General features: G+C 40.0%; 1 protein-coding gene across 1 annotated transcript in view; it reads left to right on the top strand.

Moving 5' to 3' along the window:
* The first annotated feature begins 154 nt into the window (after positions 1–154).
* Positions 155–11,855, top strand: part of DNAH10 (dynein axonemal heavy chain 10) — a 59,741-nt gene continuing 48,040 nt past the window's right edge. The window contains exons 1-14 of the mRNA XM_068911659.1: positions 155–386; positions 714–821; positions 2,236–2,381; positions 3,200–3,305; positions 4,327–4,442; positions 4,929–5,157; positions 5,845–6,002; positions 6,704–6,934; positions 7,410–7,600; positions 8,079–8,277; positions 9,031–9,225; positions 9,849–10,019; positions 10,737–10,913; positions 11,263–11,439. Of these exons, the coding sequence (XP_068767760.1) occupies positions 155–386; positions 714–821; positions 2,236–2,381; positions 3,200–3,305; positions 4,327–4,442; positions 4,929–5,157; positions 5,845–6,002; positions 6,704–6,934; positions 7,410–7,600; positions 8,079–8,277; positions 9,031–9,225; positions 9,849–10,019; positions 10,737–10,913; positions 11,263–11,439 (2,436 nt within the window). The remainder of the gene's footprint in view (positions 387–713; positions 822–2,235; positions 2,382–3,199; positions 3,306–4,326; positions 4,443–4,928; positions 5,158–5,844; positions 6,003–6,703; positions 6,935–7,409; positions 7,601–8,078; positions 8,278–9,030; positions 9,226–9,848; positions 10,020–10,736; positions 10,914–11,262; positions 11,440–11,855) is intronic.

Raw genomic sequence — 11,855 nt, 5'->3', positions numbered from 1 at the left:
TGTGGTGTCTGTGTGACCCGCTGGCGGGCCGGGCCGCGCGGAGCCGCCGCCGCCGCGCTGAGGGGAGGCGGGCCGCGCCCGGGGAGTGGCGGGGCCGCGGCGCCTCCCCGAGCCGTTGCCGTGGCCACCGGGCGGCGTCGGTCGGGCTGCCGCCATGAGCCTGGACGACGTGCGGGTGCAGTGGCTGCGGGACCGAGTGCTCGGTGCCCTGGGGCTGACCGACCCGGCGCCTTTCGAGGAGCTGCTCGGCCGCGGCGACGGCGACGAGGCGCGGGCCGTGCTGCTCTTCCTCAACCGCACCGACGAGGCCGGCGAGAGCGATGCGGCCACCGCGATGCTGCTGCTGCGGGCCGAGTGGCGCCCGCCCGACAGCGAGGAGGCGGCGGGTGAGGCCCCCGCGGCACCGCCCTGCCGGGCCCCGCACCCGCCATTTCACCCCCCCCCCCGCCATTTCACCCTCGCCATTTCCCCCGCTGCCCTTCCCTCCGCTGCCCCCATCTCCCTTTCCCCGCACCCCGGGGCTCCTATTTGCCCCATCTCCATCTCCTGACCCTGTTCTCTGCCTCTTCCTGCCGTTGCGCTGTGCCTGGCCCTCCCCAGCTCCTTTTCCCCCCACCTGTCTCCTCTCCCCTTGTGCCCTGGCTGGGGTTTGTGCCATCCCCGCTGCGGAGTGGCTGTATCGTGCTTTCCTCCCGTTTCGTGTGTGCGTGCAGACGCAGGCAACGAGTCTGAGTTTGAAGAGGAGCAGGAGGAGGAGGGCCTGGATGACCTCTTTCCCGAAGAGTTGACGGAAACGGCCTCCCCTGCGCCGTTGGAAGGAAGTAGGTGGTTTGGGTGGCCAAACCCTGCTCGTCGCAGGCCTTGCTGCCGCAGGGGCTCGGCCTGACTCCCTGGCGCGGCCCTTGAGCAGAGCTGCTCCTGCAGGCTCGGTGGCATCGACAGCTTCTGTTCCCAGGAACGCAGATTGGATTTTGTGCGTGGTGTCCTAGGCAGCGCGAATGGCAAATTAATGTTTTCCCAAGAGCTTCTGCCCCAGGCTGTTCATTTGAAAGTTACTTTTCTCAGTTTGCCTCTTTCATCTTTTCCAAGCTGACAGGAAGAGACTGACTGGGATGAACAGCCATTCTTTCTCCTTGTCTTATGAAATGCAAGCTCTTTTCTTTTTTTTTTTTGATGTAGTTTAATGAGAATAAAAGTGGGCCCTGTAAAGAGTTAAGATCGGTCCAGTACTTAAGCCATATGATTGCACAGAAGAATTTAATGAAAAGTGGGAAGATAAAGGAAAAGTGATAGGAAGGATGACAGAAGAGGATAATGATTCTCTGTGGCTCAGAGGCCCAGTTCTCTTCTCTGCTGTCAATATCCACGTAACGCATAACCTTCTGAAAGAGTTATTTGTAGAAGCAAGGGGTCAGGACCTGACATTTTATATTCATAAAAGAATTTTGTTCATACTGTGCAAAAAAGATAGGGCCGCCAAAGTTAAGTGATGATGTCTGGCCTGTGTGTAAGTGGACTAGAGGAATGATACGGTCCTACCCCCCCCACCTCTGAATGGATGCAGCTACAACACTGCAAGTTAACACTCAAAAGCAGTAAGACAGAATTATTATTGCTTGATAATATCAGCACACAGAGGGGCATGAACTTTCCAGTTGCAGGTGTGACTGGGCTTTTTCAGCTCCTTTAAAGTGTCTAGAAGCCTGTACTGAAGAGAGAAGCCATACTGCACTTTCTGAAAAACAGAGTAGGATAGTGCTCCTTGACTGGCCTTGGAATTCATGCAGTTGTTTCTGTGTCACAGTGCCTTCACCCTGACTTCTTGGGCACATCATATCTACAGCCTTTTTCCCCAGCACGGTTCAGGATGATGAAACCCTAAATCGTTTGCACTGTTTCTTTCACAAAGTGCTTTCATGCTGAAATGCATTAACCTACTTATTTTATCATAAAAAATCATTTGTATTAGAAAATGCTGGTAAGGAGGTTGTAAATAAAGCCCCATTAGCTGTGAAATGCAGCAAGGTCACTTGCATGTTTTAATCAAATCCTTCAGCAATGGTGTGGGGGAAAATATATGATTAATGGCAAGACTGGATGGCAGGTTGGTGAAAGATGGTGCTGAAGACAGAAAGAAATACCTAGTAATTGGTTTTGAGAAGACAGTTGGAAGGATCTGTCTTAAATGCATGGAATACCTGTTCTTTAATTGGATTTCCTTGCGCTTTTCCTTAGGGATGACTCAGAAAAGCAAGACACCCCTTCTGGAATCTTCAGGTGATATAAGTGTGCAAGGTCACACATCAGCTCTCTCTATTGGGTCTGGATTGAGTGATCTGGAGCAAAGATTTATGACTGAAAGTATGGAAAACGTAGCTCAAGTAAGTCCGTTGTACTTCACTCTGTTCTTTTAGGGATATGAAAATGCTGAGTTTCTGATGCGAGTGTTTCAGTAAAAATGATGAGGAAGTTAAAGATCTGCAATGCAGAGCAAGTACTCAGAGCAGAACAGAACAAAGTTTTACAACAGGAATTTCCTTATGAAACCAGTGGTCTGCGGTGTCTGCCACAGCCTTTGACATTGACTGACGTGACATCGCAAAAGTAATTTACTTGGCAAAATGCTACGTTTTCAGTGTGGAAATGCAATAGTGAGTTACTCAGATACCACGTTAGCTACTCCCAGAGTTGCTCGCAACAAGAAAGTTGCAGTTAGAATAATTGCTAGATAAAAAATACTGTGGGAGGAGCATGTAAGGGACGATGAGCAAAGGCTTTTGTACCTCTATTCTTTTACCTAATTAGATGGTCAGGATCGAGTCTGGGCTTTTTAGTAAAACTTAGTACATGACTTGAGATGCAGGCGGGGGAGTAGGTGCCTGCGCGTTCTCAGAAAGGCATTATAGGAGGCATTTAAGTGCATTCCTTTCTCTTATTTGATATTTCCAGCACTAATACTATTAGTCCCGTTAGCTTGGAAATTAACATTCCTTCCAAAGCTGATGGATTTTACTGTTAGCTTTGTGATTTTTACCATTTAGTTTTTGTTAGTGGTTTATTTGGACATCAATATGAACGTAATATACTTAGAGCCAAAATGATTCTGTCCTGTTGCTTACAGTAGACAAACATGTTCTTACTGTTAAGAAATGTGGCAGCAAATAGTGATAGTCATATTCTTTTTCATTTTCTGTTCCAGTTAACAAAACAGAAAGTCGACAATGTGTACTTTTATGTGGCTCTTGATGAAATTCCTGAAGAATTTATGTCAGGTGATATCGTATACTTTCTGAGAGACACCAGAGGTATTTGTTCTCAGTAACTACTGGCTCTGCACTTTCAGTATTTGTATTAAAAAGCACTTCAGACTGACAAAAGGTGGTAGTGCCTGGGATTTAGGATAGTGCATGTCCAAGTTAATTAGCTGGGCAGGAATACTCTCAGAGTAAAACCAGGAAATGAGGAATGTATTTTTTCATTTAAAATTCATGGAAAGTTACTTATCTTGCACGTTTTACCAAGAGGGATGAAACTTTCATGCTGCTTAAGAGGAATTAAGAAGGTTTAGTTACTACGACTGTGTAAAGCATGTTGCGGATGAAAAGTTGCATCTAAAAGTTAGGCCGCAAGGTGGTGATAAGCACAACTGAAATATCACACCTCCTGACCTGACTCAAATTTGAATACATGATAGCAGCCCATGAAATAAAGATTTTTATTCTGATAGTTCATACTTTGTCCTAAAAGCAGTGACAATGGTCACCTATTCCCAGCTATCAACTGTCAATGTTAACTCTAATTTAGTGCAGGAGACTGGCTGCAGCATCAACATTTATGTGGGCTCACCAAAGAGCAACATACATGGTTTTAGGCTACAAAATATTTTGTATGTGTCTGTTATTTTCAGTTTTTATAGAAGTGTGAAATTTGACAAAAAAAGAACATGATGGTAATGCATTTGGTCATTTTTGGCAGTTCTGTGCAAGATTTTCCTGGTCTCTCTGTAGAATAAGAGTTTGAATCAAGGCCTCCATTTTGTTTGAGCAGAAGAGCATTACTGAACTATAAGACGGGGCTGTAAAATATTAGATGACGATTAAATTTTTTTTTATCCTCTTTGAAAAACATCTGCACTATTAAAATCGGTACTAATTTTTGGAAGTGACTTGCATCAAGCCTAGTTTATTGTGAATGCAGTTTAATTTCTGGAGTTTTAACTACTATTTCTTTGTATGGGGGGAAAAAAAACCCTTCATGGTATTGTTCTACTGATTGCTTTCTGTATCAAATAATTAGATTTATGCTAATTCTTCATATACTGTTTAGAAACGGTTATTGAACCGAATGACCTGACTGAAGCTGATGAAGTTCTTCCTAAAATGATAGAGTTTGGTGTACTGACTGGTCACACTCTTTTGATGTTAAAGAATGTCTTCTCACAGGTAAATGTGTTACAGTTTTTATATATGAAGCCTTGAGTGTTTCTGTGAGTGAAACCTACTAAATAGGTTTCTAACCTATTTAGTATTCTTCTAACCACATGAATTGTTCATAAAAAATATTAATATTTACTGAGTGAGCTTCATTTGCCAAAATGGAGTTTGTGTTAATATTCAGTTTATATTTTTGTTTGCTAAATTTTTATGGAGATATGGAGACAGGGATTATTTCATTGAATTGCTTGGCCCTGTCTGAGAGACATAAAAAATGTGACAACAGATACCTCTGTTTTTGTACTGATAGACTTCTGTGAAAGCATATTGGAGCTATTCCCCTGTAGAACTTGAGATAGAGATTGATGCTAAAAGAGGTGATATGGAGAGAGATGCACTTACGTTTATAACACCTCCGAGTGAATTGCTAGTAAGGTGACTGGATTTTTTTTTTAGCACGAATCCTCTAATTTATGGTACCTGTTTGAATTGTAGGTGTTTTTGCCTGTTCTCTCCTATAATCAACAGCAGGCTGAGGAAGCTTTCTTTCATCTAGATAGTGAAAGCACAGATTCTGAAAAAAAGAATTTACCTGAGACTGAGCTTGCAAAAAGGAAAGAACAGCCTGTGGAATACTGTAATATGAGGATAATGAGGAATGAGTTCCTAATGAACATGCAAAAATTCTTGAGCCATATTCAACGGACAATACAACAAATTGAAGGCAAGTATTCTGCCTCTGCCAGCACTCTGCTGTTTAAAGTACATACATGACAGTAGAAAGAGATTCACCTAGGAATGGCTTTGTTTAGAATAGCAAATACATACAGTTTCTGGGGAAGCTCCAGATCTGATAAAAGTTTCTCTTCACTATGATAGTAACATTTTTATTGCCTTAAGCATAGCAGACAGTATAGGGAAACGGGCCAAATCGGTGATGCATATTCTTTCAGACAGCCCGGAGTAAGAAAGGAGAGAGGATAAACATGCCTTATTGCTTGCCAATGTCCGCGGGACTCAGGCCATAGCAGGATAGGAAATGGTAGACCAAATTAGAGTCTCACGTGTTCTTTAGCATGTGCTCTCTAACAAGAGCTAGTGTCACGCCATTGAGGAGACCTGCAATAGGAAGACTGATAATCTGCAGTGAAGTCCTAACTCTGATTCTTAATAGTTTGAGAGGTGATTAAGGCTTGAAAACTGAGAGCTTTTCAATTATTTCCGGAAATGTCTTTTTTTGCGCTGTATTAACTTTGAAGCAACTGGACATGTTTTGCCATATTCTCAAATGGTAGAGCAGCCAGCATGTTATCTATCTTCAACACAGAAAGTGTAAGCCGTTTCTGCTATATTACTTTACCGATGCTGATGGAACAAGATAGTTAATTTTAGGTGCATTTTCTTCCAATAGGAGAGATTAAACTGGAAATACCAGATATAAATCTAGATGGAGAAGTGACTGTTCTTGCCACAGTTCCAGAAGTGGTTGAAACCCTGGAAAGTTATGCAGTGACCTGGCAAAAATTAATATCCACAGCTGTAGGGGAACAACTGAAAAAGGTTCCACAGGTAATGTTGCCCATTAACACCAATGTTGTTTTACTCCCGGTGATAATTCTTTGTTCTCCACAGGAATCTTTGGCAATGATTTGCGTTCATTTTTATTCTGTCTTCATGTTTGATTGTTGAAAAGCCCATTTGCTAACTGATGTAAAGGAGAACAAAGGTAATGGATGAATGAGTGAGTCTGGGAAACAGAATATAAAGCAATTCACTGCAAATCCTGTCCAGACTGGAAACTGTGAAAGGCTGAGGCACTTTTGTTAGCTGCACTCGTACTTCTGAAACCAGTGAGATAGCCATGAAATATTAAAAACTGCAATGAAATTTGTTAAAATATAGCATGATATTTTCCCTTGGGAAGTCTTCTCTTGCAAACCACAAAATTCCAGTTGTAGGGCTCCGATTCTGCAAACAGTTATGCGTATGTGTAAACCCATTAAAACTGATGAGACGTTTCACATCTACAAAGTGCGTAAGCATTCACAAGCTTAGGGTCTTCAGCTCCAATTTTGGAATATACTCCCCAAGCAGTTCCTCAGCCTGTGTAAAACCCTTTTGATTTCAAGGATCTTCTTCTGTGTGTTTTTTTTTTTTCATGATTGATTCACATCTATCTTCTAGTATACAGTATATTGAAAAGAAAGAGCAAATGCAGTCCTTTCATGAAGATAATTTACAATTTTTATTTTACTCCTCACTACTTGTAGGGTAATGGTCCACTTGCAGAAATTGATCTCTGGCGTGAAAGAAACGCTACTTTAAGTGCTCTTTCTGAGCAGATAAAGCTTCCAGCAGTGAAAAAAGTCTTGGCAATACTACAAGAAGCTGAATCTGAGCATATTGAGAGTTTACAGAATGTCTTAACTGATCTCAGAAAACATCACGTGGAAGCTCTAGATAACGTTAGGTTTCTTTCAACTCTTGAGCGCCATTTGAAGGTATGTATCCCTAAGGAAACTTTGGGAAGTTTTAGCATTAGTTATCTCAGTTTGGTTTCTCTATTGATATGATCACAGCTTGCTTATTTTTTATTTTTTGTCAGCAATAAAGAGACACTCTAGATTTTTATATTTAATCAAAATAAGCTGTGCTTATTTTGTCCGAGATACAATTGTTCTGAGATTGTACAATTGAAAGCAGAAATAAGCACAGAGCTGTGAACATCTCAGTTTGTTGAATCACAGCCTTGGGAACATTAGATAGGGTAGCTGAATTAATGTAAACAAGGATTCCTCTGCTCCATTTTTGAGCTGGCTTCTATCACTTGTTAGAGCTGATGTCTCTTGTTAAGAGATACTGAAGATCGTTCAAACATCCACATGGAGAACTGGGCCAATAAATATTGGTTTATAGAATATATATCTGTGTATTTGCATGACCGCTTATTCACAATGTTTGTAATATACTTAATAGAATTTGACACATGGCACTGGGTTTAATGTTGTCTTGGATACAATTCCTTCACTGATGAATGCCCTGAGGATGGTATGGATTATCTCACGGCATTACAACAAGGATGAGAGGATGCTACCACTCATGGAACGAATTGCGTGGGAAATTTCAACAAGAGTGTGCAAAGTTGTGGATTTACGTACATTGTTTAAGTAAGTGCTGGATTCCTCTGTAGCTAGGTGGTACTTGTTAAAAACTTTGTTTTACAGGAAGTGCGGTAGATAACAGTTTCATCAAATAGATTTATGTTTTTTGCTATCTGAAATTGTATTAGAAAAACTTAAATGTCAATTTATTTTATAACTTTCATACATTACTGAGTCAGTCCTGAAGAAATGGGTGTTTGTCCTCTTTTGTCTTGAAAAGACATGAATAAATAATACCAATAAATGCATTAGAATTAGAGTGGTACACAAGTGGCATAAACATCGTCAAAATCACTCCTGAAATATCTTCTTTCAAAATCAGTCATGCTGAAAATCAAGACCTCGCGATTATATTTTAAGTTTTGCCTAGGTCTTCTTTGTTTAGAAGTTGCTAAAGCAGGGTAAATAAATGCAATTGAGAAATCATTTTCTAGCCATAGCGTTTCCATCTATGGTCTCTTAACTATTTTGATTTGGTTAACAGAGAGGATAGAACTGCTGCGAAAAACAAAGTAACAGAAGCCAAAAGCACTCTTGAAGAATGGAAGAAATCTTATTTTACTGTTCGAGCCCAAATTGAAGCATCAGGAAGAGAGCGACGTTGGGAATTTGACCGAAAAAGTTTATTTGAAAAAACAGATTATATGGCTTCAATCTGTCAAGATCTGTATGATACTTTGCAGGTAGTAGTATAGGCAGTAATAAAGTAAAGGACCGTTTCTTCTTTTGTAGGGGAGATTCTTCTGCATTGTATTTGTTGAAGTGTCAACAATCTTTAAGGTTTTTTTTTTCATGTATGTTTAATCTTAAGACCAGAACAGTGCCTTTGATTTCAACAAAGCTGCATTTATGCTTCAGATGGAATAAGTGCTTACATCTTCTTAGGGTACTTGTTGAGGGAATGCATTACTGTGTATGCTGCTGTTACCAACATACAGACTTGCACCAAGTGGTTCACAGATTTGTCATTTTTACAGTTTGCTAGCTTAATGGTATCATTTTAGATAAAATAGTAAGTGTAGTATTATATAAAATTTGACTATATATGAATCAGCATATCAATTGCAGGATAACTTATATGAATGGATAGATGCTATGTTTAGGTCCGTTTAAGGCAGGGTGATTAGAAATATTAATGGTCCATCAGTTGTTCATCAGATGCTATAGACTGTGTATGTAAAAACCCTAGTGGAATAAAAGAAGTAATAACTAGATATTATCTGTGTAACAACTGCAGCGTTGAGCAGAGTTTTTTCCGATAAAGCTACTTAGAATCTTTTATAGGAATATATGAAACATAAATCACAGCAAGAATTGATCATTCTCTAGGCTATTGTTGTTTTTTAAAGGAAATAAAAACAGAAAGATAATCGTTATATGGCAGGAACCCCCCCCCCCCCAATAAAGCTTTCTGGTATGTTCTTCTCAATGAACAGGTCATTGAAGAGTTTTATAATATATTTGGTCCTGAACTCAAAGCTGTCACAGGTGATCCAAAGCGTATTGATGATGTCTTGAGAAGAGTAGATGGACTAACTAGTCCTATGGAGCAACTGGCTTTTGACCCTTTTAGCATCAAATGTGCCCGTCAGTGGAAATTTGTTATGAAAGAATTTAAAGAAGAAGTTTCAGTAAGTGTCACATATTGTGATTTTCTTATAGTACTTCCTATATACAAATTCCTTTTAGAATGTCAGCTTTTTTGTTTAAAGAAAATACAATTTTGCAAAATAAAAGAATAAATGAATAAATACAGAAATGAAAACATGAAGAATTTGGCCAAATTTTTAATGAAATATTTTGTTTTCAGGTTGGTTTTGTTTATAGTTAGTTATACTTCATTTTGTGAACGGGTGAAACACACTCTGTTCATTGGCAGAATTGCTACAGCATGAGCAGAGGCTAAATATGACCTCTCTGTACTCATGTGCTGACATATCTCAGTCAAGTTCTTCAAAGAAGTAAAACTTCCTTTTCTGGATTCATTCAGCCCTTCACCCCTCAGCTAGGATACCCACAAAGCACAAACTGTTATGATGCTTTTTGCGACTTACATTCCTGCCCTGTATACACTGGCTTAACACTCATTTCCTGTGACTTACTGGGAAGCCATCAGTTTGTTAACAATTGATAATACAAAGACTAGTAAAAATATGCTTGACCACTATTATAAAAAGGTGTTTTGATTTTGTCTTCCTTTCTTGATTTTGCAAGTGATGGGATTTCTTGGCCTTCTTCCTTTGTCTTTTTTTAGGTTATTGAAGAAGAGGCCAAAATCTTTGTTGACGAATCTTTTAAGACACTTCGGTCAGCAGAAGCTGCATTTGATATGCTGTTAAACTTTAAACACATCCGCTCTCGTGAAGCCATTAATAAGCAGATGATGATGAAGTTCAATGATATTTTGGACCAATATTGTAAAGAGGTATTTGATTTAAGGATTTCTTAAGGAGTAGACAAAGCTCTTTACCTAGTGAAAATCATAAATCTGTGTATCTGTCTGAACACGTGCATAGTGTCATTCACCATCTGAAGGACTGACAAGTTTTTAAAAATAAACGTAACAATTGTTCTCACTTTTTCTCAGCTTTTAAGAGGAGTGGTGTGATTAATTTGCAGAAATGCATGTGTCTATATCTCTGTATATGTGTAGAGCTGAAGGATATTTGCATGTTATGTGTGCATGTTTGAATGTAGCGAGGCTTGTGGCTTTAACTTGCAGATGAGAGTGCTCTTTGCTGAGAAAAGTTCGTCTTTCACGCCCTTGACCTTTCTTGTGCTGGACAAGTTCCTGGTACTACCAAAAAAGTCTTAGAGATCAACAGTGAAGGCAGAAATAATTTCTGACTTATCTGTATATTGGAAAGCATTTGGTATGACAGCGTTTCTAAAGAACATTGAGTTTACCAATAAAACGTCTTCTCACAGAAAACGCACACAGTAGCAATTCCCCAAAATACAGAAAGGAAAGCATTCAGTGTAATGCAATTAATACAAACAAAAGACGCATGAAAAAAATAACAAATTATGTTTATCCTGCTGCTGCTGAAGTTAGCTTCAGAGATTTGCTGTATACCTGGTTAGATACCGATCATGGAGAAGCAAGTGAAGTGATTCTTTGCAATATTTTATTCTCTTCTAGGTTGGAAATGTTAAGCAGATCTTTTTTCAGAACCTCAAAAATCCTCCTCTGTGTAAGAATCACCCTCCGGTGGCTGGAGCAATATACTGGTCCCGATCCCTTTTCTATCGGATCAAACACACTATTATTCGATTTCAAGAAGTAGAGGAGTTGCTTGCTAGTGAACGTGGAAAGGAAGTATGTTGGTTCTATTGCTGTTTAGTGAAGGAAGAAATTCTCTCCTCATACCTTTATTTTGAGAATGTGAAAGTGCTCTAATGTGAGCTGAAGTTCCAAGAATGAATTTGCACATAGTGATGCGTGTTATAAATGAGAGGCTGATTGGGACCTTCCCACTGACTTGTGGATAGGCAGTGACAGACTCCGTAACAGAACTCAAGAGTCTAAATTCTCCATCACTTGCATTAATTACAAGGCTTTACTTGCCCTCTCATCTAATACAAATTAGAAACCATAGTAAGACAGGATAGTGAAATATTTCTTCTCTTGATCTTTACAATGAATTTTACTGATTTTTCCTTTCTAGGTAAAACAAATATATCTTCAAGTGGCCAAGAAGATGAAAGAGTACGAAGACCAGAAGTATGGTCAGTGGAGAGATGGGACAGAGCAGATGCTCCCACAACTATTGAAAAAAACTCTGCTGACTAAAGTTGTTTCTGCTGGGGCTGCAACACATACTAATGCAGAGACTTCTGAGCAGGTGAGAGGCAGGAAGGTAAAACACCAGACTTCTCTGTGGCGAAGAACTGAAATGAATTTGATGGTCAGTGAGATTTTTCTAAGAGTGATGTTTTAAAGAGGTCACAGTTTTTGGAAGGAAGATTTCAGTAGTTCTGAACTCAGAATTGTGTGAGGTCCTTCACAGGACATTTTTTGCAGTTGCCGAATAACCTGGCAGATGGACGAATGTTGTTTCTCTGTGTGTTTCTATGTGCTATAATACTTATTAATCCTTGGTATTTGCTGCAACATCTTTGAGACATTACACAAAATTTGGGACTGAAGTTAGGTAGAGGTAGGCTCCCAGCAGAGGTCCTGCAGCACCCCATTCTAATTAATCATTTGCTTGACTATGAGCTTCCTCTGGGCTTTCTGTTATAACTAGTTGCAGTAGTA

This window comes from Struthio camelus, chromosome 17 (genome assembly GCF_040807025.1).
Source record: "Struthio camelus isolate bStrCam1 chromosome 17, bStrCam1.hap1, whole genome shotgun sequence".
NCBI lineage: Eukaryota > Metazoa > Chordata > Aves > Struthioniformes > Struthionidae > Struthio > Struthio camelus.
Note: the sequence above shows the minus strand (reverse complement) of the source record. Positions and strands in the feature narration are given on the sequence as shown.